Source organism: Zalophus californianus, chromosome 4 (assembly GCF_009762305.2).
Source record: "Zalophus californianus isolate mZalCal1 chromosome 4, mZalCal1.pri.v2, whole genome shotgun sequence".
NCBI lineage: Eukaryota > Metazoa > Chordata > Mammalia > Carnivora > Otariidae > Zalophus > Zalophus californianus.
In genome coordinates this window covers 12,628,418-12,654,949 of record NC_045598.1, presented here as the reverse complement: position 1 = coordinate 12,654,949, position 26,532 = coordinate 12,628,418, and the positions used below count along the sequence as shown (strand labels likewise).

Here is a 26,532-nt window from a genome sequence, read left to right as displayed (position 1 = left end):
CTCTGCAGCACCCTTGACCTCCCCCAAGCCCTCAGCCGGGGCCCTGACACCTGCACTCTGCTTTAACTGCACTTCCTGGGGGCGGAGGTGGCCACTGCCTTGCTCGCCTCCATGGCCCCAGCAGCTCACAGGGTGTCTGAGGAGAACGGGGGCCCGAGGGGTTTGTGAAAGAGCTGAATGAGCCAGGGCTCCTCCAGGGGGGCCAAGACCCCACCAGGGGGTTAGGACCTGGCTGAGGTGGCCTTACCCTCCATGGTGGCTCCCCCACCAGGGTTCCCAGAACGTCCATGGAAGCCCGTGGAGCTATACAGCTGGGTCTCGTTGACAGGGCTGCCTCCCACCCCCGCTGATCTCCGCTTTCCTCCCCCCCCCGCCCCCCGCCACCTGGCGCCGGCGCCAGTGAGTGTGAAAGGGAGGCCCCGCAGGTGGGCGGGTGGTGGGTGGACAGACACGGGGACAGATGCCAGCGAGGTGGTGGGTGGGAAGATGGAGAAACACTTCCCTTTTGGGTGGTGGGTATTGGCTTTGTTTTTTTCCCTGCAGGCAGCTCTAGAAATCTAAGGATGGAGACTGAGCCAGAAGAAGGAAGCCAGGGCCCCAGGCAGCCCCACCCACAGCCTGGGCTCTGCTGCCACCGTCTGGAACTCAACCCCTCCTCCCTCAGCCCCCTCCCTGCCTCACCCTGTCACCCTTAGCAGTAGCCCCCGACCCCCATCCTCCACAAGGTGAAGCCCTTCAGATTTCTTCCCTCCCAGGTGGGCAGGGGCAGGTGCCGAGGCCACCTGCCTCCATCCCAATCCAGAGCAGGGAGGGCAGCCTTCTCTTCAAAAACTATTCAGATGGGATGTCTGAGTGGCTCAGGCGTTAAGCGTCTGCCTTCGGCTCAGGTCATGGTCCCAGGGTCCTGGGATCGAGCCCCGCATCGGGCTCCCTGCTCGGCGGGAAGCCTGCTTCTCCCTCTCCCGCTCCCCCTGCTTGTGTTCCCTCTCTCGCTGTGTCTCTGACAAATAAAATCTTAAAAAAACCAACTATTCAGAAAAGCAGCTCCCAAGAGCCCCTTCTCAAGCAAAAGAGAACTTTCTGGGATGATGGAAATAGTCAGATCTGTATTGTCCAGGACAGTCGGCACGCATCCCGTGGGGCTCTTCGAGACACTAGAAATGTGGCAGTGGGACTACAGAAACTGAATTTGTGACTTTTTTCCTTTTAATTAATTACAAAAGTAGAAAGCTACACGTGGCCAATGGCGAGGGCATCAGACAGCTCATTCTAGGGCTTGTGCTGTGTGGTGGGGTCTCCCTGGTGCTCCTATTTCCAGAACAGCCCTATCTCATGACAACTGTCTCTTCCCCGTCACATCTCAAAAAACAGTCAGTCAGTCCAGGGGCTCATGTTATTGTCTTTTATTCCAGCATCTCCCAGAGCTCCAATATGTACAGACTTCATTTATACACATAATATACACCATATATACGTATTTATAGATATTCACACACCAGCCCACATGCTCTCAGACTCTCACACGCACACGGCCTTCCCCGAGAGGTGCGTGGCCACCTCTGAGCCCCGCTCGGCCGCACGAGAGGCCCTGGGCTTGCCAGGCAGTTGTGAGGTTTTGTGTTTTTTTTTTTTCTTGGTTTTTTTTTTTTTGCTTTTAAAAAGAAGGCCATTTCCTCCAGAGGTATCCTCTCCCCAGACCCAGACTCCTCCCCCAGAACACTCTGAAACATCTTTTTTTTAAAAAAAAAAAGAAGTTCTCCTCTGCTCTGCCAAGGTAGCTCCGGGAGATCCAGGCCTATCCTCGGGGGTCCCTGGAAGGCGAGTCTCCCCCGTGCTCCCGGGGCGCGGAACCCCGGATGGTGGGAGGGGCCCCCGGCAGGCGGAGAGCCCGCCCGGGCGGGGGCTATAGCGTCAAGGGCACCTGCCAGATGAGGAGGGCGCTGTCCGTCTCCCTGCACGGGGCCGGCCGCCCGCTGCCCCCCGGGGCGCTGCCGAAGTGGCGGTAGCCCGGCCCCCCGGAGATGATGGCCACGGAGCAGATCTCCTTGCGGTGGGCGTCGCGGGCGCAGGGCCGGCTGCGCACCCAGACGTCGGGGTCGTCGGCCATCTCATAGATGGAGCCGTCCTCCTCGCTGTGCTCCAGGGCCGAGCCGTCGGCGGGCGCCGGCTCCCGCACGGACAGCAGCGGGCCGGGCAGGTGCGCCGTGGAGCGCAGGCGGTACTGCAGGAGGATGCCCTTCTTGCGGGGCAGCTCTCGGCCCACGTGGCTCGTGGGCACGGGCGTGGGCTCGGGCACCGGCCCGTCCGCCTTGTCGTCCTCGGCCGGCGGGCCCTCGGCCTCCTCCTGGTCGCTCCGCAGGATGTCGGGGGCCAAGATGCTGGTAGCCACGGCCAGGAAGGCCACGGGCCCGCAGTGGCCGTTGAGCGAGACCATGCCTTTCCCTGCAAGAAAGGGGCGGGGAGAAGGGGCCCGAAGGCCCAGGGCTTCAGGGGAGGCACCCACACCTCTCTCTTGGCGAACTTTCTGGATGGTGGTGATTATTTTGGTAACTGCAATCTATGTTGGAACCTTCCAGAAGGCCTTGGGTCTGGGGGAGGGCTCTCCCACACTCTGGGGCCATTTTCTGTGGAGGAGTGGGACAGGGAAGAGGAGTGATCTTATAAACCTGTTGCGGGGGGAACCCTTGGGGGACCGTCAGTGTGAAAGCACCTGCAGCCCCCGCCTGAGCCAGCCGCACGTCTTCCTGCCTTTGCTCAAGCCATTGGCCTTGCCCGGAGAGCCTTCCCCAGCCACCAGATGCTACACCCCACCCGCTAAAGCCCAGTTCAGGCTCCTCCACAGCACATCCTTCTTGACTCCACCCACAGACTGCCCAGCACCCGGTCTCTGGGCCCCGAGGTCCCAGAACACCTGCCATCACAGCACCTGCCCCCTCCCCTGACCTCAGCCGCCTCTGCCAGACCATCAGCACTGGGGGGCGCAGTCTCTGCCCGATGCATCCCTACAACCCAAGGACCAACACCGCAGGGAACAAAATGACATATGTGATAAAAACAGGAGACTTTGGGATTTAGGAACGGGGGGGGGGGCTCCCGTTCCGGCTGGGCTGGTCCACCCTCAGGGCTTCCCCCAACCCCACCCACCCTGGTGCCCCAGCTGCTCATCACTCTCAGGGCAGAGGCAGAGAGGGGCCCAGGGCTCTGGGTCCTCCCTGACCCCGCCCTTGTTCTCCTAGCCCTAGCACCCCCGTCAGGGCAGACCTCCCGCTGCTCCATAGGAACACATTTGCACATGGACCCCAACCGCAGGAGCCCTCGGTTATGTCGGTCTTTGGAACCTGGACATTTTGAAGCTGCTGTGGGGAGGGGACAGGAGGGGCCCAGGCATTAGTCAGCGGCCTCCACCAATCCTGAAGCCACTTGACCAACACACACTACTGTGCCCATTGGCCAGATTAGGAAACTGAGACCCAGAAAGCAGCTGGGAGACCTTGGGGCGGGATGACATAACTCCAGTGTGCCACAGTGTCACCTGTGATCTCAGGGGCACTGGAGATAATGCCCCACGTCAGAAGAGGGTGTGAACCTCTGGGCACAGGCTCACCCTCCCCAGCCATCTGCAGCTGACTCCCAGGCCCTGCCAAGACCGGTTTCCAGAGCCTCACCTGTGATCTTGGGGATGCCTTCCAGCCGAGGCACAGGCAACAGGACAATGACACCCTGGTCGGTGCCCACCCAGAGCAGACCCTGGCAGATCAGGAGGCTGGTGACACACAGGTGCTTCTGGCCTGTGGAGAGAGAAGCCAGCATGAGCAGCACACCCTCCTGCGGGGGCAGCGGTGGGTTCTGGGAGCTTCAAGGTGAGGAAGGGGCATGGTCCGGCTCCTCGGGTGAGACAAGCAGGAAGCTGGACGGGGCTGTGGTTGGGACGTGGGTCTGGGAGTCTGACCTGGCTGGAGTCCGGCCCCTGCATCCCCGAGCCTCAGTTTCCACCTGAGTACAGTGGGGCTGCGTGAGGATGGGAGAGGGTAGCGCCACAGAGCATGGTGCTGGCCCCTGGGGGCCCTCCGTGGCAGGGTGCGGGTTTGAGGGTGAAGCAGATGCTGGGCACACGGAGGCACGGGGCGGGGGCCGGTACCTCCGGTGGGGGGGGGGCACTGGCAGTCTGTTGTGGCCCCCCGGTTTCCAGCACAGGCTTGCCATCCTGCCCACGTGGGTCCTTCCCCCGGGTGAAGGCCGAGCGCACCCAGCAGCCCCCCGGCCCGCCAGTGACGTGGGCGACTCCGTGCCAGAAACGGGCCTGCTGATGTCAGTCCGCATTAGTTCTTGTCTGGCTGTCCCCCTGCTGCTGTCTCTTCATTTTAGTGAGACCGGCGGTGGCAGGGAGAGCACTGGGGTCCCCCTGGCTCTTTACAGGGGGGTTGCGTGGTGCGGGCTCCAGGGACCGGTGCTGGCCTCAAACCCAGGCCCTGCCACGTCCCAGCTACACGACCCAGGCCAGGCCCTAAGCCTCTCTGTGCCATTTCCTCACCAGCCAAAGGGGATGATGATGCTATTCCACAGCCTCGTCCCGAGGATTAAATGAGTCAATGAATGAATGTAAATCTCTGAGCCCAGTGCCCGGCCCATGGCACACACAGAAAGCGCCATCGGCCACCTACCACTGTTAACAACCCTGGGCAACGGGAGGGGGCATGAGGGAGGGCCTGAGCTCAGACTCCCGCCTTTCTAAAGGGCCGAACCCTTCTGCCCCACTGGAGGGGCTCACACCTCCCTAAAAGGAAGTTCACGTTCATGCCATGGGGTATTTGAAATGCTGCTTGGAGCCCTGGCTGTCGACCTGGGCATGCATCCACACCCCCGGCCAGTTCGCACCCGCAGAGGTGAGCCCCCAAACTGCATTTCTGGCAAGCACGCAGGTGACACGGCTGCTGCTGGCCTGGGGACTGCACTTAGAGAAACGCTGCTTTGGAGTATCTAAAGCACACATAAACCTGCTCTGGTCTGACGGAAGCCTCGCGGCGGCTGGGACACACACAAGACACCAGTGTTGTGCCCGTTTTTCCAGGGGAGGAAACTAAGGTCCAAAGAAGTCATCCAGCTGGTGGGTGCAGGCTGGGAGCCAGGCTCCGGTGTGCTGATTACCGTCTACACTGCGGCCACCTCTCTGCTCTTGAGCAAATGACTGCAGTTCCAAACGGGTAGGGGTGTGGGCTTCCTCCGAGCAGAAGGGGTGGCTCCCCAGGGTTACCGCGCTGGAGTTCATGCAGCCCTGTCTGATGCAGCATACTCTACCATCACCGACCCACTCGCCCGGCACCCCAGAACATCCCAGGCGCCTACTGGGCATGGGACTCTGCGCTCAGTGCTGGAGGCACGGTGGGAGCCGCACACACAGTTCTGCTCTTGGGGAGCAAACCCTCTAGGACTTCCCATGATGATGGAAATGTTACCTATCACACTGTTCAATTCTGCAGCCATTAGCCACATGTGGCTGGTGAGCACGGGAAATGTGGCTGGTGGGATGGAGGCACCGAATGTTTTATTTTATTCAGTTTTCGTTAATAGTGGCTACTGATTAGCGCTGTTTGGAGAGGGGAAAGAGGAAGGGAAAACATAAACAAGAAACATAAATACCAGGCAGAGGATTCAAACGGGGGATGGGGCAAGGAGTGGGCAGGAGAATTTCCAAGCTTCCTGCCTCACTCTGCTTTCTGGAAGGATGGGGAAGCAGGTGTGGGGATATGAGGTCTGGAGGACAAGGATAAGGCAGCCACGCCAAGTCCCAAGCTAAGGACTGGGACACAGCACATGCAAAGGCCCTGTGGCAAGGATGAGTGGGTGGCAGGAGCAGACTATAGCTAGCCCAGCTCAGGGATAGGGGCAAACTCAAACTCAAACTCAGCTGGAGAGCAGGTGGGCCAGGGTAAGGACCAGACTATTCATTCTGAGCAAGGTGAGAAGCTACTGGAAGGTCTGAGTAGAGGAGCAGGTGACTTGGTCTGGAGGAACGCTTTAGCCGCAGAGTGGTAGAGGACGGGAGGGAGGGAGCAAGCAGACCAGCCAGGCAGAGACAGTGGTGGCGAGACGCCACGGTGGCCTGGAAGATGATGAGGAGCCAGGGCATTCGAGATTCGTTTTGAAGTAGATGGACAGACCCATTGACAGACTCTAGTGGGTAGGGAGAGAGGACAAGAATGAAGGACAACTCCGGGCAGCTGAGTGCATGGCAGTGCCTCGGACTCAGATTGGGGAGCAGCCTGGGGTGGAAGGCCACACTGTCCCCTGGATGTGCAGCCCGAGATGCACGTGCAACTGTCTGCAGGCAGTGGGACAGACGCGCCTGGCAACAGGATACAAACTCAGAGAGACCTCTTCGCGGTCCTGATTCAGTGTGGGGATGCAAACCCCGCAAGAAAAGCCAGTTCGCCTCTGGACAACAAGGGCGATTGCACAAATGGGTCTGGATGTCTGGACTCTGCCCCACGCCCTGGTCGGTTCAGAAAGTGTAGCGGCCAAGCCAGCAGGGCAGGCTCGGGGCCAAGCGACAGTGCGCCCCGCCCTCCCGGAGTCAGTGCAGGCTGCCCCTCCCCCTCCTCACCACCTGGCTCCCGCTTGGCCCGGGGCAAGGTCTCTGTGGCCCCACCTCTCCCTTACTGCTCGCTTCCCAGATGGAAGCCTCGTGTGTGGGCGAGGGCAGCGGCTTACCTGCGCACTTGATCCCCCGGCTCCCGGGCCAGCACCTTGGCTCTCGGGAGTGTCTGCCAGTGCACGAGGGAACGAGCACCAGGACAAGCGAACGCAAGCACAAGAGCGAAAAAGGACACGGGTGTTGACGTCACGTACTAGATGTGCGAACTGACAAGCCGCTTTCTTTCTCTCATCTCTCAGGGAGGATTATAAACCGACCTCGCTTTATTTCATGATTATTAGAATTATACGTGTGTGTGTAATACAGACACACAGTGGGCCCAGCCCTGAGCCCAGCGAGTACGGTCAATGAAAGGAAGCCGTTGGGACAATGTCTGTGATTATGGAAAGGACCTGGACTCATGGCTGAAGATCGACTCCATCAGAGCCATAAACCCACAAAAATACTTAAGGCAAAAGAGCGAACAGGGGCACGTTTTTCATACCTCTGCCTCACCTCCTTTTCCAGGGCCCCTGGGGCCATGAGCCCCGGGAGAGACCATCCCCCAATGCCCCCACATCTTCCCGGCCCCACCGGACAGCCAAGACCCAGCCAATGTGAGGGAGGCAGCAGGTGCCAGACCTGAGAAATGACTTCATCTGCAGATCTCATTCTGAAGCCCTTCCTCCTCCCCGTCGGCCTCGAGGAAAAGAGCAAGACACTTCACAAACAGTCCGAGAGAAAAAAAAATTCTAATGGTGGATAAATATTTTATCACAGAGACTTAATGCAGCCGTGTTCAACTCACCCAAGCCATCTATCTGGAGATATACAACTTTAAAAGGCTCCGGCTCTCAGAGAACATTTTATTAATGACCTGTCTAGTTAAGAGGAGGGGGGCTTTAGGTTCAAAAAAGCATTAATCCCAGTCGGGTACATGAGTGGAAGAAAGGGGTCGGGGGAAGGAAGCGTGATAAATTTTTAACACGCCCTTAAAAAAATCCACACTTAGAAGAGGAACAAATTTATTACTAATTATGCAATTATTTCATCTGGTGGTGTGGGGGAAGAAAAAATGCTTAAAGACCTTTTAAAAATATCTCTGGTAAAGAACTGAAGAATCCTGCTCTGCTGACCTTCCACCGGGGCACCGTGTGAGGTAGGTGGAAGCCGCCCCCCACCCCCCGCGGCAGCTCCGGCCCTGCTCTCCTCGGGCTTGAGGGGTCCTGGCCGGGCAGGTGGGGCTGAGCAGGAACTGCCAGGCTTGGGGACGGGGGCCCAGGGCAGTAACCCCTGGGACCTTCGGGGACGCCCTGCCCCCCAGAACCTCAGCCCCCGCCCCCGATGGGCCAGCCCCGGGGAGGGCTGGTGAGCGAGACGTGGCTTCTCTGCTGGACGTAGCAGGTGCGGCCGGAAGGACATGGGCGGGACAGTGGGGCCGAGCAGAGAGGCCCCCGGATGTGTGGCCCGCAGAGCCGGTGTGGTGAAGGGCAGGGATGGTCACAAGGACGGGGCCCAACCTCCCTGGGAGGCGGCGACTGGGGGTCCCGAGGCTCCCCGCTCGCTGCCTGTCACGGGACTGGAGGGCACAGAGCCAGTCCGACTCCAGGTCTGGTCTGTCCTGCTCCCATTCGGATCTTGGCCCCTCCCTGTATAGATGGGGAAACTGAGGCCCGGGACTGGGGATGCTGTACAGTGAGCCTGTGAGAAGGTGCGATTCGGGTCCTGGCTCTGGCCTCCCCGGCAGCGCGACCTCCGGTCATGTCCCCTCCGGGGTCTCCGTTGACCTGGCTCTGACATAATCATAAGGACAGGGCCTGCCCTTCCTTCCTTAAAGGGGAACGGCCAAGGACAAGTAAGCCGGTGAGCGAGCAGATGCATTTTAAGGTGACATAAAGCCGCAGCCGTGCGGAGGGGCTGCGATGTCACCTGCAGCGGGCTCTGCCGGCCAGTCCCGCCTCTGACCTCTGCCCACACAACAAGGGGCTCCCTCCTCTCCCTCCCCCTGCTCCACAGAGGAGGCCGAGGAGATTTAAAAGGCTCACTTTTTTTGTTGTTCTGCTAGCCTGAAATAATTTAGCTCTCAGTGTAAGTGTGGAAATATTTTTGTGATATAAAGAAATTTTTATCATAGTTAAAACGGATTTACCTTGTATAATGGCTAAATACTGAGAAACACAATGAAACTGAAGGAAGAGGGAAGGAGGGGGGAGGGAGGGAAGGAAGGAAGGAGGGAGGGAGGACGGGAGGGAGGGGGAGGGAGGGAGGGGGGAAGGAGGGAGGGGGAGGGAGGGAGGGGGGAGGGAGGGAGGGGGGAGGGAGGGAGGAAGGAAGGGAGGGAGGGAGGGGGAAGGAGGGAGGGGGAGGGAGGGAGGAGGGAAGGAGGGAGGGAGGGAGGGAGGGAGGGAGGAGGGAAGGAGGGAGGGGGAAGGAGGGAGGGGGGAAGGAGGGAAGGAGGAGGGAGGGAGGGAGGGAGGGAGGGGGAGGGAGGGAGGGGGAAGGAGGGAGGGGGGAAGGAGGGAAGGAGGAGGGAGGGAGGGAGGGAGGGAGGGGGAAGGAGGGAGGGGGAGGGAGGGAGGGAGGGAGGAGGGAAGGAGGGAGGGGGAAGGAGGGAGGGGGGAAGGAGGGAAGGAGGAGGGAGGGAGGGAGGGAGGGGGAGGGAGGGGGGGAGGGAGGGAGGAGGGAGGGAGGGAGGGGGAAGGAGGGAGGAGGGAAGGAGGGAGGGGGGAAGGAGTGAAGGAGGAGGGAGGGAGGGGGGAGGGAGGGAGGGGGAAGGAGGGAGGCGGGGAAGGAGGAGGACGAGAGCCACAGCCCAGGCCCACACAGCACACCCCAGAAAGTGCACTTATTCCCCTCACTCACGCTCCAAGCCTGGGCAAGGTGCCTTCCCAAGCCCGGAGGCGTGTCTCTGAGCCAGGAACCACCGCTGCCCCCACAGAGGGACCACAGGCCCCAGGAGGCAGCGAGAGCCGCCCGGGCCCCACGGTGGCCAGGCCAGGACTCGGGCCACCTCTGAAACCATCTCTCCCCTGTTCCCCATAGTGGGACTCTCAGGGGACTCCAGGCCCTGCTTCAGGCCCACTGCAGGACCACAGACGAGCCACGTTTTCCTGCTGAGCAAACCTCAGCTTCCGCACGTGTATGAGGGGGACAACCCCCACTCCGTGGGTTACCGTGAAGTGAGGCCCCGTATCTAAAAGCCCTCGGAACCCGGCTCAGTGCAGGGCTGGGGCAGGGCACGTGGCAGGCGGCTGTCACACGCGGTCCCTGCCACCGCTGATCTTGGGCTTAGTGACCACCGCCCCCTATCACCACCAGTCCAGACCCGGGGACCACTACTGTGACTGGCAGGAAGAAGCAGGGGCCAGGGTGATCTCTGGGGTTAGGGACCAGGCCTTTGGGGTAAGACAGAGGCCCCCACAGCCCCTTAGGTTCTGGCTAATGTGCCTGCCCTTGGCCCGGCCTCATAGAACAGGGAGATCAGTCCGCCAGCTCAGCACATGGCCACTCTGGCCTCCACATGGCCCATCTGCTGAGTCCTTGTAACGATTAGCTCCCCACCTGCCAGGCCAGCCCCGTGTCCCTAGCCCCAGGGCCCCTCGGCTCTCCCAGCTGCTGAACCCGGCCCAGCTTGGACAGGATGGAGCCTCTGCATCCTCGCAGACAGTCTGTTTGTCTGGTGGAAGCTGGGCCAAGCTCTAAAGCCAGCTGGGGGTGGGAATGGGCCCTGAGCAGGCGTCTGCCCTGGCTCCCCCCGGCATAGCCTGCAGGGTCTGGGCAGCATCTCGGGCAGCAGATGGGAATGGGGTTGCCACGGAGGCCTCGAGCAGATGCAGGGAGTAGCAGAGTGTTAGGGGAGCTCCAGTCTTCCTCCTCTCCGCTGAGTATCACCAACAGCTCAGCAGGTGGAAGCAGGGCCCCAAGGGGATGATGCCCTAGCCCTTTGCTCTCCCCGCTGCCTCCAAACCCCAACCAGCAAACCGAGACAGTTGCCTTTCTTAGAAAAACCTCTAAAGAAAGAGACCTCTGGTCAGCCTTCTCTCTTTCCCTTCACCCACATTCTGTACGTGACGTGAGGCGGAATTGGGATTCTGGTCAACCTGAGGAGTGGCAGGTATGGATGGGCCTGGGTTCCCACCCAGTATGACTGTTTAGCAGCTGCCCGACTTGGGAGAGTCTGTTGAGCCTGGAGCCTTACTTCCCGCCAGAAGTGAGAGGGGGGTGCCTGGGTGGCTCAGTCGTTAAGTGTCTGCCTTCGGCCCAGGTCATGATCCCAGGGTCCTGAGATCGAGTCCCGCATCGGGCTCCCTGCTCCGCGGGGAGCCTGCTTCTCCCTCTCCCACTCCCCCTGCTTGTGTTCCTGCTCTCGCTATCTCTCTCTCTGTCAAATAAATAAATAAATAAATAAATAAATAAATAAATAATCTAAAAAAAAAAAGAAGAAGTGAGAGGGAAGAGTGATGACAGCAAGAGAGGTTTGGGAATGACAGCCCTAAGTTCGAATTCCAGCCCTGCTGCCTCCGCTCTTGGAGGCCAGTTTCCAAAGCCGGCCAAACACTGCTACGAGGGCTAACAACGTGGGCCGGTCCGGACGCACCTCTGCCCGGCCGTGGAAGGTACTCCACGAAGGTCAGCTCCTCCACTGCACAGGCCCAGGATGGCAGGGCATGATGCCCAGCAGCAGACTCACCCGGCAGGAGGAAGGTGGTCCTGGTGGCAATGTTGATCTCCTGCAGATGCTCCAGTGTCTCGGTGTGGAAGAGGCGGATGGAGGAGCCGGAGGAGAAGGCCATCCAGACGCCGCTGCCTGCCTTTACCATGTGTGTCACACTCACGGTCTCGTCCTGGTGCGCCTCAAAGCTTTGCTGTGGCACAGAGAGAAGGGTGTCGGTGCTGGGCTGGGCCCTCTGGCTGAGCCTCAGGGGGCCAAGCTAATCTAGCCTCGGCCTGAACCAGACTCAGGGCCAGAAGGGAACCTCAAGAGCCCGGCAGTGGTGTGCTGATGATAAATGTTTAACAACGGGTAGGGAATCCTGGTTTGTCCTGTCGGCCGATCCCTGTGGTATAAAAACTTCTAATGTGGCCCATCACAAGCTCCCCACATGATACAAGGAGCTAGGAAAACGGTAACGCACGCACACAGTCAGCTCTCAGGAGTTGACACACCAGGCTCCGGCAAGCCCCTGTGACACAAGGGAAAGTCAGGGCCAAAGTCAATGCAAGAGGAGGTGGCAGCCTACGTACATTATCGAGAGTTACAAACGCAACAAAACAATAATCAGGGAAGGGAGGTGGGTGGTATGAGTCAAATCCTAACCTTTTACAGCAGGGATGCAACACATAATGTCCAAAATTTGGTAAACCCAGAAACAGTAGGGAGCTGGGTTCAAGATGGTGGATCCTGAACTCACCTCCTCCCATGGACACGACAGTCTACAACTGCTTATGGAATAATTCCCCCTGAAAGGGACCTGAACCGACAGAGCCTCCACAACAAAAGATAAAGGGACACCATCGAGACGAGACAAGAGGCAGAGACACAGACCCCCCCTGGAGAGAGCCCCCCCATGGCACATCACAGTCGGGAACGTTGTGGGCAGCAAAGGTACAGAACTCCCCTGAGGAATGAGGAATTCGAGCTCCACCTCAGGCACCCCAACCCTTAGATCCTGCCCAGGAGAGACAAGCCCCCAAAACACCAGGTTTTGAAAATCAATGGGGAGGGCACCTGGGTGGCTCAGTCGTTAAGCATCTGCCTTCGGCTCAGGTCATGATCCCAGAGTCCTGGGATCGAGTCCCGCATCGGGTTCCCTGCTCCTTGGGAGCCTGCTTCTCCCTCTGCTTCTCTCTCTCTCTCCCTCTCTCTCTCCCTCTGTCTCTCATGAATAAATAAAATCTTCAAAAAAAAATCAATGGGGATTACATTCAGGAACACTAGAAAACTAAAGGGAACAGAAAACTCACTCTAAAGGGGCTTGCACACACTCACTCAACCTGGAAACCAGTCAAAAACACCACTTTGATAAAAAAGCATACACCTCTGATAAAGAAGATCCATTTATTAACAACCTTAAAGGGTCCGTCAGAGTGGCAGAAAACATCAGGGGCTCTCCACATGGACTGAGGCTGGAGCCACTGGCAGGACCATCTCGGTCTACCTTCCTAACACTGATACCGGTGGGCACCATTTTGGATTCTCCTTGTAACCTGCTAGTGCCAGTGAGTGTACTCCACTGAGAGCCTTGTCCACCAATGTACCCCAGCAGCCATGGACATGCCCCCAGCCAGGCCAGGAGCCAGCCCCACCCACCAGTGTGCCACAACCACAGCCCCACCACAACAGGAGGGCACGCACAGCCCACAAGGGGGACACCCCTTGAGCATATGGCTCTGGTGACCAAAGAGATTGCACTTCTGGGCCCCAAAGGTCATCCCCTATATAAAGCCACTCATTTAAGACTGGGAGAGGTTGGTGACTCACCTAACACACAGAAACAAACACAGAGTAGGGCAAAATGAAGAGACAGAGGAATATGTTCCAAATTAAAAAACAAGACAAAACCTTAAAAAAAGAATTAAATGAAACAGAGATAAGCAAACTACCTGATAAAGAGTTCAAAGTGATGGTCATAAAGATGCTCCCCAAATTCGGGAGAAGAATGGATGAACACAGTATGAACATCAACAGAGAGATAGAAAATATAGGAAAATACCAAACGAAAGTTATAACTGAACCGAAAAATACACTAGAGGGGTCCAATGGCAGACTGGATGAAGTAGAACAAGTCAGTGTGCTGGAAAATAAAGCAATGAAAAACACCCACACAGTGCAGCAAAATGAAAAAAGAACTAAGAAAAATGGAGACATCTGAAGAGACTTTTGGAACAACATCGAGTGAAATGACATTTGTGTTATAGGGATCCCAGAAGGAGAAGAGAGAGAGAAAGGGCCAGAAAAGAAGAAATAATGACTGAAAACATCCCTAATCTGGGGAAGGAATCAGACATCTGGGTCCAAAACACCCAGAGTTCTAAGCAAGATGAACCCAAAGAGATCCCCACCAAGACATGTTGTAATTAAGATGGTAAAAGTTAAGGATAAAGAGAGAATCCAAATGTTATGTACAACGGAAACCCCACAAAGCTATCAGCAGATTTCTCAGCAGAAACTTTCCAGGCCAAAAAGGAGTCACGTGACACATTTAAAGTGCTGAAAGGAAAAATCTTCCAACCAAGGTTATCATTCAGAACTGAAGGAGAGATTAAGAGCTTTCCAGATAAGCAAAAGCTAAAGGAATTCATCACCACCAAACCAGCCCTACCAGAAATGTTAAAGGGCCTCCTTTAAGCTTAAAAGAAATGGCACTAATTACTAGTACAAAAACATACAAAAGTAAAAATCTCACTGGAAAAGGTAAACGTATAGCAAAGACAGTGAATCAATCCTTATAAAGCAACTGTAAAGATGAAAAGACATAACTGGTAAAATTAACTAAAATCACAATAATTAGTTAAGGGAAGCACAAAATTAAAAAATGTACAATGTGTCATCAAAAATATAAAACATCAGGGGTGAGAAGTAAAAAGGTAAAGCTTTAGAATGTGTTTAAAATTACACTGCTATCAACTTAAAACAGACCGCTATTGTCATAGGAGATTTTACGTGAACCTCAAGGTAACCACAAGGAAATACACAAAAGAAAATGAGAAAGGGATCTAAACCTAACAGGAGAAAGCCATCAAACCACAAGGGAAGAGAGCAGAGAGGAACAGGAACAGAGAGCAACTACAAACACAGCCAGAACGCAATTAACAAAACGGTAATAAGTATACCCTCATTGACAATTACTTTACATGTAAATGGACTAAATGCTCCATTCAAAAGCCAAAGAGTGGCTGCGTGGATAAACAGCAAGACCCATCTATACACTGCCTATGAAAAACGGATGTCGAAGTAAGGACACCCACAGGCTGAAAGCGAAGGGACAGAAAAAGACATTCCATGCAAATGGAAATGAAAAGAAAGCTGGTGTAGAGATACTTACACAAAATAGACTTGCAGACAAAGACTGTAATAGAAGGCAAACAGGAGCACTACACAATGATAAAGAGATTAATCCAGAAGATATAACTTTTACTAATACATATGCATCCAACAGGGAGCACCAAAATACATAAAACAAATCTTAACACACCTAAAGGGAGAAACTGACAGCAATGCAATACTAGTAGAAGACTTTAATACCCCACTTTCATCAATGGATAGATCTTCCAGACAACAACAAAGAATAAGGAAACATCGGCCTTAAATGACACATTAGACTAGATGGACTCAACAGGTATTTATAGAACATTCCACCCAAAAGTGGCAGAAAACACATTCTTCTCAAGGGCACATGGAACATTCTCCAGGATAGATCACATGCTGGGCACAAAAGAAGTCTCTACAAATTCGAGAAAACTGACATTTTATCAAGCATCTTTTCCAACCACAATGGTATGAAACCACAAATTAATTACAAGAAGAAAATGAAAAAAAAACCACCAAAATAGGAAGATTAAAAAACATGCTATGGAAAAAGCAATGGGTCGAAAAAGAAATCCAAGAAGAAATACAAAACAATACCTAGAGATAAATGAAAACAAAAATACAATATTTCAAAATCTGGGTGGGGGGGCAGTAGAGGTGGTTCTAAGAGGGAAGTCTCTAGCGATGCAGGCTGATCTCAAGAAACAGGAAAAATCTCAAACAATATAACCTTACACCTAAAGTAACTAGAGAGAAAAAAAAAGAAACAAACAAACCTCCAAATTAGTAGATGGAAGAAAATATTAGATTGGAACAGAAATAAGTGGGGACTAAAAAGACAATATACAAGATCAATGAGACTAAGATCTTGAAAAAGTAAACCAAATTGACAAAGCCTTAGCCAGACTAACCAAGAAAAAAAGAGAGAGAACTCAAATAAATAAAATCAGAAATGAGAAGGGAGATGTGGGGCTCAAACCACAGAAACATGAAGGATCATCAGGGTCTTCTATGAACAACGATACGCCAACACCCTGAAAAACCCAGAAAAAAAAAAAAAACAGGTTTCCTATCCTAGAAAAAAAATGGATAAATTCCTAGAAACATATAAACTTCCAAGATTGAATACTGAAGAAAGAGAAAATCTGAACAGAATGATTACTAGAGCAAGGAGATTTTAACAGCCATCAGAAACCTCCCACCAAACAAAAGGCCAGAACAAGAGGGCTTCACTGGTGAATTCTACCAACACTCAAAGAAGATTTAATACCTGCCTTTTTCAAACTCTTCCCAAAAATTGAAGGGAGGGGAAGTTTTCAAACATATTTTATAAAGCCAGCGTCACCCCTGACACCAAAACCAGCCCTGATACCAATTACAGGCCAGTAACATAGATGCAAAAATCCTCAACAAAATATCGGCAAACTGAACCCAACAATATATTAAAAGGGTCAAACACCATGACCAAGTGGGATTTACTCCAGGGATACAAGGACGTTCGACATCTGCCAATCAATGTGATAAAGCACATTAACAAAATGAAAGACAAAAATCACATGATCATTTCAATAGATGCAGAAAAAGCATTTGACAAAATTCAATATCCATTTGTGATGTTGAAAAACTCTCAAAACAAAGTGGGTATAGAGGGAATGTACCTCAACATAATAAAGGCTGTATATATGACAATCCTACAGCAAACATCATCCTCAACAGTGAAAAGCTAAAAGCTTTTCCTGTAAGAACAGGAACAAGACAAGGATGCCCACTCTCACCATTTTTATTCAACATAGAACTGGAAGTCCTAGTCACAACAATTAGGCAACAAAAGAAATAAAAGACATCCAAATCAGAAAGGAAGAAGTAAAACTGTCGCTATTTGCAGAGGACATGATACTATATATAGAAAATCTTAAAGAATACACCAGAAAACCACTACACCTAATAAATGAATTCAATAAAGTTGCAAGATACAAAATCAATAGACAGACATTCGTGGCATTTCTGTGCACTAATAACGATTCATCAGGGAGAGAAAACGAGAAAACGATTCCATTTACAATTGTATCAAAAAGAATAAAACACCTAGGAATAAATTTAACCAAGGAAGTGAAAGACTTGTACATTGAAACTCTAAGACACTGATTAAAGAAATTGAAGAAGGCATGAATAGATGGAAAGACAGTTCATGCCCATGGAGCTAACTGGGAGAATATTATAAAAATGTCCATCCGGGGCACCTGGGTGGCTCAGTCAGTTAAGCGTCTGCCTTCGGCTCAGGTCATGATCCCAGGGTCCTGGGATTGAGCCCCGTGTCAGGCTCCCTCCTCGGCATGGAGCCTGCTTCGTTCTCTCCTCCCCACTCATGCTCTCGCTCGCTAACTCTCTCGCTATATCTGTCTCTCTCTCTCAAAATAAATAAATAAATAAAAATCTTAAAAATTAAATGTCCCTCCTACCCAAAGCAGTCTACAGATTTAATGCAATCCCTATCAAAGTTCCAACGCACACTTCACAGGACTACAACAAATAATTCTAAAATTTGTACAGAACCACAAAAGATCCCAAATAGTCAAAGCAATCTTGAAACAGAAAAACAAAGCTGGAGGTATCATGCTCCCTCATTTCAAACTAGATTATAAAGCTATAGTAATCAAGACAGTACAGTATTGGTACAAAAAGAAACACACAGGTCAATAGAACAGAACCGAGAGCCCAGAAAGAAACCTGCACACATATGAACAATGAATCTATGCCAAAGGAGCCAAGAACACACAATGGAGAAAGGACCATCTCTTCAATCAACGGTGCTGGGAAAACTAGACAGCCATATGCAAAAGAAAGAAACTGGACCCCTATTTTACACCAGACACAAAAATGAACTCAAAATGGATTAAAGACTTGAATGTAAGACCTGAAACCATCAAATTCCCAGAAGAAAAGAGAGGTGGTAAGCTCCCTGGCATGGGTCTTAGTGACATCTTAGTGGATCTGACTCCAAAGGAAAGGGAAACAAAAGTGAAAATAAACAAGGGGGACTAACAAGCTTCTGCACAGCAAAGGAACCCATCATCAAAACAAAAAGGCAACCTGCTGAATGGAAGAGGGGGTTAGTATCCAAGATACATAAACAACTCATACAACTCAACAATAACAACAACAAAAACCCTAAACAACACAACTTAAAAATGGGCAGAGGATCTGAATAGACATGTCTCCAGAGAAGACCTCCAGATGGCCAAGCCGACAGACACATGAGAAGATGCTCAACATTGCCAGTTATCAGGGAAATGCAAATCAAAACCACAGTAAGCTATCACCTCACACCTATTAGAATGGCTAAAATCAAAAACACAAGAAGTAACCGGTGTTGGCGAGGATGTAGAGACGAGAGAACCCTCGTGCACCGCTGGCGGGAATCACACAGGTACAGCCACTGTGGAAACTGGTATGGAGGTTCCTCAAAAAACTAAGAACAGAACTACCCTGTGACCCAGCCATTCCACCTCGGGGTATTTATTCAAAGAATACAACAGTGCTAATTCAAACAGATACGTGCACCCCTATGCTCACTAAAGTAGCATTTACAATAGCCAAGATATGGTAACAACCTAAGTTGTCCAGCAGTAGATGCATGGATAAAGATGTGGTGTATTGATAGCATGGAATGTTCCTCAGCCATAAAAAGAATGACACACATCATCTGCGACATGGATGGACCTAGAAGGAATTTTGCTAAGTGAAATAAGTCAGAGAAAGACAAATACTGCAGTATTTCACTCTTATGTGGAATCTAAAACAAAAAAACAAAAAAACAAAAACAAGCAAACAAAATAAAACAAAAACAAACTCACAGATACAGAGAACAGACTAATGCTTACCAGAGGGGAAGCGGGTTTGGGGGCACGGGTGGAAGGGGTGAGGGGTCAGCTGTATGGTGACAGATGGTAACCAGACTTGGTAGCATATACAGATGTCAAATTGTAAAGCTGTACGCTGCAAACTTACGGAATAAAAACAATTACGGGATTAATCAGGCACTTATTATGTGGAAGTCCTCTCACTTTGACTTTGGGCTTGAATTTTTGAAAAAAGGAAAAAGAAACAGCAGAGCAGACAGACTGGAGTCAGAGGAGAATTCCTGGAGATTAGGAAGAGAACAGGTGCATTCTGTCCCAGGGAGCGCGGCTGGGGTGGGGGAGTGTGAAGGCCCCGCAGGAATGAGCACTGCATGTGTGAGAAACAGAAAGGTGTCAGGGTGGGGCCCGTGGTTTGAGGGAGGGAGAGAGGTGGGCAGGGCCGGAGCGCCCCGGGCTGCTGCCATCCACGTCCATGGTGAAGGCTGACGGCAGTTAAGTGCCCAAGGGGCTAGGCTGGGAAGTGACACCATCAGGTTTGCCTCTGAAGGACGTTCGCTTTGACAGCGACGTGGAAGGGGCTGGAGGTGTGGGCCTCACACGGGCTCAGGGAGTGAGGAGTGGCCCCAACTCCTCCCGGCTCAGATCACCAAGAAGCTTCCCACTGAGATAAGGAAACTGGCTGTTTGGGGCTGGGGTATACATGGGGAGCCAAGCCCTTGAGGGCAAGACTGGGGCCCACACAATTGCTTTTTCCGAGCCAGTCCCTGGCGCCTGAGCTCTGCGTGTGGCCCAGGCTGATGGGGACAGGAAGCTCAGGGCCCCGGGTTAGGGGAGGGGAGAGGCCGAGCAACATCCTCCCCTCCCCTCAGGCCAGGCTGCTCCCAGGAGGCAGGGTTCTGTGGCACAGCTCGTCCCTCAATGGGGGGACCCTGAGAGCAGAAGCCCTAGCTCCCTCTCAGCCAGGAAGTTCACGCAGGGGAGAGGCATGTTGTCTCCATCAAAGTGGCGGCTCCCCAGCGGCGAGGGGGGAGGGGTCTCATATGAGGTGTGGCACACTCCTGCTCCCTCAGACTTGGGGCTCACACAAGGGGCTGGCAGGGGGTCTCTGCTCCTCTTTCCTCAGCAACCCCCCACCCCCCCATTGAAGGCCCAGGTACTGGAGGCTCAGCCAGTGAGCCTCTGGGATTTAGAGGGAGGCCAAGCCCCTCACAGCCTCCACAAGCTGGGCCCAGTCCACACAATGCAAGGGGAGAGGAGCAACTTCATCCCTCTGTCCCTTCACCCCCAAGTCTGCTGCCCACAGCCCTGGAGCGCTGGCTTTCAGTTCTCCTTAGTCCTTCCTGGGAACCCTGGGCAGCCGGGGTGCTTATCTTCCCGAACCAGCCTATGCTCAAGACAATGTTCCTGAAGGCCCAGCCACAGGCAGAGCACCAGATCCAAACAGGATGCCTCCCGACGGGCCCTGCCGGAAGAGGCCAACAGAGGAGCCACAGATGAGCCACTGAGGCTGGACCCCACTTCCACGGGGCCCACCGTCAACGAGCCGACCGATGAACAGAGGGGGCAGGCAGCAGGCTTTGTCTGCAGACCTTCCTTCCCCCAACACAGCATGCACACACGTGCAAACAAATGCACACATGCACGCACACCAACAGGAAGGCGTGTGCGTGCTCACCCCGCTCCTGTGGAAGGGTCGGAAGCCTCCGAGAAAGCCAGAGCGCGCAGGAACCAGGAGGCCTAGGGCCGTGGAAAGCCGCGCCTGAGTCAGAATCCAATTAAAAGAGAAGTTAGCAGTGGAAATCCAGGCTCATTTCTCCAGAGGCATAATGAGTCTGCCCCCAGGCCTGAAGGCCTTTACAGAGGCCTGTGCAAACCCGCCAAGCCCCGTGGTACACGGTGGGAGAAAGGGCAGGAGGTATGAGCAAGGGTGCGGCAGCTTCAGCCCCTCCCTCCTCCCTGATCTCCCAGCTCCCTGGGCGCCCTCCCCAGGCCAGGAGCCCGCTCACGGAGCCGGGTCCTGGGAGTCCTGGCTGGGCCTCCCGGGGACACAGGACAAGCAGGTGGCATGCCGGCAGCATGGGTCCCGGTACTCCTGGGGGGGTGGGGCAGGCAGCAGTGAGGCCCCGTCCTTGCTGCCCACTGGGCTCAGTGCTGGCTTCCCATTTCTCCCCTCTGGACCCCTCCTCTAGCCCCCGGCCGGTCTTGGAGCCCAACAGTGTGGGTCACCTTCCCTCTCAGAGGCCTCTATCCCCCTGTCTCTGAAGAAGGCCCCCTGCCCAGTGGCCACCAGCACAGTCCTGTCGCTCCTCTGAGCTCCGGGAGGCCCGGCGCCTTCTGCCTACTCGGCCCCCACGGTCCAAGCAGGGCGATTTGCCGGCTGCTCATCCTGCCCCGGGAACTGCGTTAGGATGATATCCTAGACCGTGGTCTGCTAACAGTGACACTCAGACTACAGAGGCCTGCCCCCTGTCTGGGGGAGTCCCCTTTTATTGGAACATGGCCACACCCACATAGAAAAGAACCCATTAAGGCAGCGTGGGAATTCAGCCCACTGACCACACACCCCAGGGCCTTAAGGACAGAAAGATCTGCAAAGTCCTGAACTTGACATAGTAAACTTGGTGTGGGTGGTGGGACGGGCCCAGCGATTCAGACACCATGTGGTGTGGCTGAAGTTCACAGAGGTTATTCTCAGGGGCCAGGGTTTTCACGGTGAGAAGAGTCGAAGACAGAGTGAGAGCAGGTGAGGGTGGAGGTCCACAGTCTCGGATCTGGGTCAGAGCTGTCCGTGCAAACCTAAGTTCTTTTTCCTGGCCCTGTGCACTGAAAGGGTCTGGAAGCAATGACATCTGGCAGCAGGGAGCACCCCAGACTCCATGCCCATGAAAGGGAACCAACCTGGGCACCCCAGAGGAATGGCCCATGAGGGCAGGGGGAACAGCAGGGGAGCCCAGAACTTCTCCCGATGCAGAAGAGCAGGGAAGCACCCCACAAATAATGGGGAGGTAAGTGACCAAGGGACCCAGGAGCCAACACGAAGGGGCTCCTATTGGCCAAATTTGAGACAATTTGAGTATCAAGAGGAGTGATGGTCCTGGATTATAGCACACTGGATTTTAAAAGAGTCTATAAATGTGTAGAGGTGGTAGAGGAAGGGGGTTGAGTCAGGGTAAGGAGAACTCCTCTTGAAATAATGAAAGTTTGGGGCATCTGAGTGGCTCAGTTGTTAAAACATCTGCCTTCGGCTCGGGTCATGATCCCGGGGTCCTAGGATCAAGCCCCACATGGGGTTCCCTGCTCCGCGGGAAGCCCGCTTCTCCCTCTCCCACTCCCCCTGCTTGTGTTCCCTCTCTCACTGTGTCTCTCTCTGTCAAATAAATAAATAAAATTAAAAAAAAAAAAGAAAGAATGAAAGTTTGGGGTGAAAGTTTGCCAAGGAACAGGATATGCACACGTTCTGAAGGAATCCCCTGCAGGTGACCCAGGAATTACAAAGGGAAACCAGTCCCTTTAGGATGGGGACCCCTGAAGGACCCGCCTGAACTGATCGGGGATGGGACCAGCCTGCATTTCCCCCCCTCCCTCTGCCATGCCATGAGAAGCCCAACAGCTCCCCCAAGGCAGAATTTGGCTATACACTCAAAGCCCATCCGAGAAAACACCAGCCAATTCCTGGTTGTGAAATTTTTATGAGACCCTGGCTTGGATTTCTCAAAAAAAAAAAAAAGTCAGTATCACGGAGACAAAAAATAAATAAATAAAGGCAGAAGTATTGTTCTAGATTAAAAACAGCTAAAGGGGCATGAAAACCAAATGCAATGTTCAATCCCAGCTGGATCCTGCCTGGGGTCGGGAGAGAAGCTATATAAGATATTTGGGGGATGACTGGGGAAAATGCACCTACAGACACAACTCCGTGTTGAATCCCCGGGTAGGACGGTGCTGTGGAGGTTATGCGGCACAGCCATGCCACCCCTCCCTATTTAGGGGTGAAGAGTAATAATGCCTGCAACTGACTTTTAAATGGCGTAGCCAACAAAGGGAGTGTATGTATGATGTGGGGGATTACGGCAGAATGCTAACAGTTGGTTAACTAGGTAAAGAATATTTGTGTGTTTATTGTACTATTTTTTCAACTTTACTGTAGTTTGACATTTTTCTAAATAAAAAGTTGAGGGGGAGACAAAGTTATTTAAAAAAAAAAAAAAAAAAAAGGCCGGCAGCCAGAGGGAAGGGCCTGGGTCTGACCCCTAGCTCCTGGCTCACCTCTGGCCAAGTCACTGTCTCTCCCCTCTCACCTGTCAATGGGGCCAGGAGGAGAGCCTGCCCTCTGGGGTCCCGGGAGGCTCCACGGGCAGGGCTGGCCACCGCGAGTGCTCTGTGCATGCCACCTGCAGCGAGGAGCTGGTCGGGGAGCTGGGAAGAGACTAGGGGTCCTGCACCGGCCCACCACGGTCTGTCGCCCTCACCTGGCTACAGGCACGTGCACCATTTGCTTCAGGTGAGTGACGCTGCTCCAGGTTGTGCTGACGTAGCCCAATCTCCATCGTACAATATTTATGTGCCTCCAGGTGAGGCTTCTGTGCTCGGTTTCTATAAATTCCCAGGGTGAGCAGCTCAGCACTCAAAGTCATTGGAGCTGAGAGGATGCCAAGGAGCCAGGAAGGAGCGCTGGGACATTCGGGCTGGCTGGGGGCTGCCAAAGAGATGGCAGAAGGCTGGCACATCTCCAACCTGCTGGGCACCTACTGTGTGCCAGGCCCTCCCCACGCCACAGTATTTCCTCCTCACAGAGACCTTTACAAGAGGGGCCGACCCTAGAATGGGGAATGTGAGCCCACGTGGCCCCATGGGGCAGGGGCAGAGCTGGGCATGGGCCTGACCCCTGGACTCCAAGCTCGGGATGCTCACCCAGGCATCTCCTGCCGGGCACCCCAGCAGAGCGTGGGCATGCAGGGGCTCTCTGTCCCGCTCCTTGCTCGGTCACCAGGGCGGGCTGCCCGCTCCAGAGATCACCCACGGAGCACGTGCCAGCCCCTCAGCCAGCCCTGCCTCCATGTCACGCCCCAGCCACCTGGGATGAGGGCACCACCGCCATCCTCATCAAACAGGCAGGCTTCGAGAGAGATCCACGGTGCAGGCTCACTCCACCAGCCAGGGGACGGGCTGGGGGCAGAGACGCAGAGGTCCCGCCCCGAGCGGCTGCTCTGGGTAGGTGGGCAGGCGCAGTCTGTGGTTTAAAGGCAATCAGCACAACTCCCTTCCCTTTCTTTATCTATCTTACTGTTATCAACATTTCACAGCTGAGGAAACAAATAGAGAGGCTGAATGACACTCACAAAGTCACAGTGCAGGAAAAGGGGGGGGAAACGCCAGGATTCCAGCTCAGGGTGACCAGCCGCCCAGGTTTGTGGGGGGAGGCACAGTGGTAGCACCAGAAGCCGGACACCTAGTCCTGGGGCAGCTGGGATGGATGGTCACCCTGGGGGGACTCCACAGCCCATACCCGGTCTCCGAGACACACACAAAGACACCTTTGTGTGGGCTCCATCTGGGATGACTCCACATACTGCCTTCGGAGTCCGACCTGGTCACGACCAACGGATCATGTGCCAGAAGCAGAGGGGTCCTTCTGGGGCATTTCCCTGGGCAGGGGGCTTTAGATGTGACACCCACCTCCACCTCTCACCAGCAAGTCAGTCAGCACCTCTGGGGTTCAGCTGACTCATCTCTAAAGTGTGGATTACAAGAGTCCCGACCTGGTGCTGGACTCTTCCAGCTCAGGGCCACCATGGGAACCGAAAAGGGACAGATAGATGGGTGGCCCTGCCCGCTCCAAGACTGACAGCCTGCTCCAAACTTTTAACAACCCGTTTTGGAATTAACTGTGAAATATTTGGCACCTCTGGCACATTTTTCTAGAAAGATGGTCAGCCATTTTGGCCAACATCTCTTTTAAAGAGTCTGCAAACCACCCTTGGCCTCACAAAAGTTAAATATCCCTACACTACACCTGCTTATCACCAAGCACATATGACCTCTCCCCATTGTTTTGGACTCCCCTTGGCCACAGCAGTAGAGGTGAGCAGGCTCGGCCAAGGAGGCTGTGCCACCCTCCTGCTGAGGGTGTGAGAGGCACCAGGAAGGGTCATGTCTCAGTTCCAGGCACAGATCTGCACCCAAGACTGCTAGGCTGGGGTCAGGGGCACCACGGGGATAGGGGAATGATTCCAGGCTTGACCCAGATCCCCAGAGCCCAACTGGATGCTGTCAACAGGATTCAAGCTACAGTCAAGGACTAAACGATGTGAATGTAATTGATCAATTTCCGCCTCTCACCTGCACACATACACACAGGCACACACACACCTGTTCACACACACAAGCTGTCCTCACCCCCATGCGTCTGCTCATACTGCTCAGGAGCCTCTTCCCACACACGCATTCTCACTGAACCTGCTCCAGGAGGCCTGGTTCCCATCTGGCCACACTGTCACTCCTCTCCTAGGCTCCCGGGCTAGGTGGAAGGCGTGTCTGCCCCACAGCAGAGCATGGGCACAAGGATAAGGCCCCTGCATCTAGGGCACCTACTCTGGGTCAGGACTCGTGCTGGCCACTGTCTCACCCCACTGCCCTCTCTCCCCAGGTATCCGGGGGAGCCGACGCCTGGCCCTTTGCCTCTGGCCATCCGAGCCAGACACAGTGGACCCCGGGCCTCGGGACCAGGCACTAGAGAAGGAGCTGGAGATCCTGGCTCCACCGTCGGATGTCCTACGTGATCCTGACCAAGTCCTGTCCCTGTAAAACAGCTGTGACACATTGTGCTTCACATGCATCCAGCTGCTTAGCCCTGGGGTGGGTTCTGTAATTATCCCCGTTTTACAGGTGGGGAAATGGAGGCACGCGGCAGGGAGCCCGGGGCCGAAGCCAGCCAGCCCAGCTCCCAAGCCCACACTGACCGCCATGCGAGCCCACTCAGACATGGCAGCAGGATTGCTCCCTTAGAGCTTCCGGCCCAGCAGACCCTCCCCCAGCCTGGCTGCCAGGCGTGAGATGACCATCCTGTAACGGTTTGAGTGCGCCAGGTGCTGGCCCGAGCCCCTCCCTGTGTGATCTCACTCGATCTGTGATGACACCCGGAGTCTAGTCCGGGGCTCAGGCTCCCAGCCTCCACTGTAGGAAGGCCCAGCCCAGCGCCCGGCCTTCAGGGGTCCACTCATGGCTCTGTGTGTCTTTGCCAGCTTCTAGGGGGCTGGGAAGCTGCTCCTTTGGTGTCCTTCCTCCCTCCCCCTGGGGCAGAGCTCAGAGGGGAGAGTGACCACAGAGGAGTGGGGGGACATGGGAGAGCTACATGGATGGGAGGACAGACTGACAGCCAGAGACGCTGGGGGGCAGGGGCTCAGAGGCGGAGGACTGCCACCTGCCGCTGTCGTCTGCCCCCTCCCTCACCTCCAGTCCCCCATCTGTTCTCGCCATAATATCCGCTTCCATCTGCCTTCCCCCCACCACCTCCCTTGGCTTCTCCACGGCTTCACAGAACCTGCTCCCGGAACCGACAGCTTCAAACCACTTGTTTTTACACCATGAAATCCTTTACCAACCTAAATCTTCCAGGACAGGGGGAGACCAAATATGGGATACAGGAAAGCTCTGAGCTCTTCCCGGGTGAGGAGAGAGGGGGCCTGGAGCCCTGGTCCTCAGCCATCCCCAGCCCCACAGGACATCCCTGGAGATAACTCCTCACAACCCCCGGAGCCCTGGAGCAGAGCTGGCCCTGAGCCATGCCTGGCCCCTCGACACCCTCCCCAGGAGGGGGCCCCACAGGATCCCCAAACCCACCCCCAGCCCCTGTCCTTCACAAGCTTCCTGAAAGGAAGTTCATCTGAAAGTCTAACCTCAATTCTTCCTGCTGCTGGAAAATGCTCACTGTCTGAGCTTCCTGGGAAGTCTCCACAACCTTTAGAAAATCAATGTCTCAAGTTTCATCTGCCAACTTTTCATTTTAAAAAAAC

General features: G+C 54.3%; 1 protein-coding gene across 11 annotated transcripts in view; it reads right to left on the bottom strand.

Moving 5' to 3' along the window:
- Positions 1 to 1,379: 1,379 nt before the first annotated feature.
- The window catches only part of ARHGEF10L (Rho guanine nucleotide exchange factor 10 like), a 144,062-nt gene continuing 118,909 nt past the window's right edge, over positions 1,380 to 26,532 (bottom strand). For 9 of the 11 annotated variants that reach the window (XM_027613468.1, XM_027613485.1, XM_027613493.1 and 6 more), the window contains 3 exons: positions 11,322 to 11,496; positions 3,666 to 3,788; positions 1,810 to 2,442 (listed from right to left, as the gene is read on the bottom strand). In XM_027613468.1, coding sequence (XP_027469269.1) covers positions 1,904 to 2,442; positions 3,666 to 3,788; positions 11,322 to 11,496 — 837 coding nt within the window. In that variant the 3' untranslated portion in view covers positions 1,810 to 1,903. Of the gene's footprint in view, positions 2,443 to 3,665; positions 3,789 to 11,321; positions 11,497 to 26,532 lie in introns of all 11 variants that reach the window. The other 2 variants (XM_027613502.2, XM_027613548.2) reach the window with 1 other exon arrangement.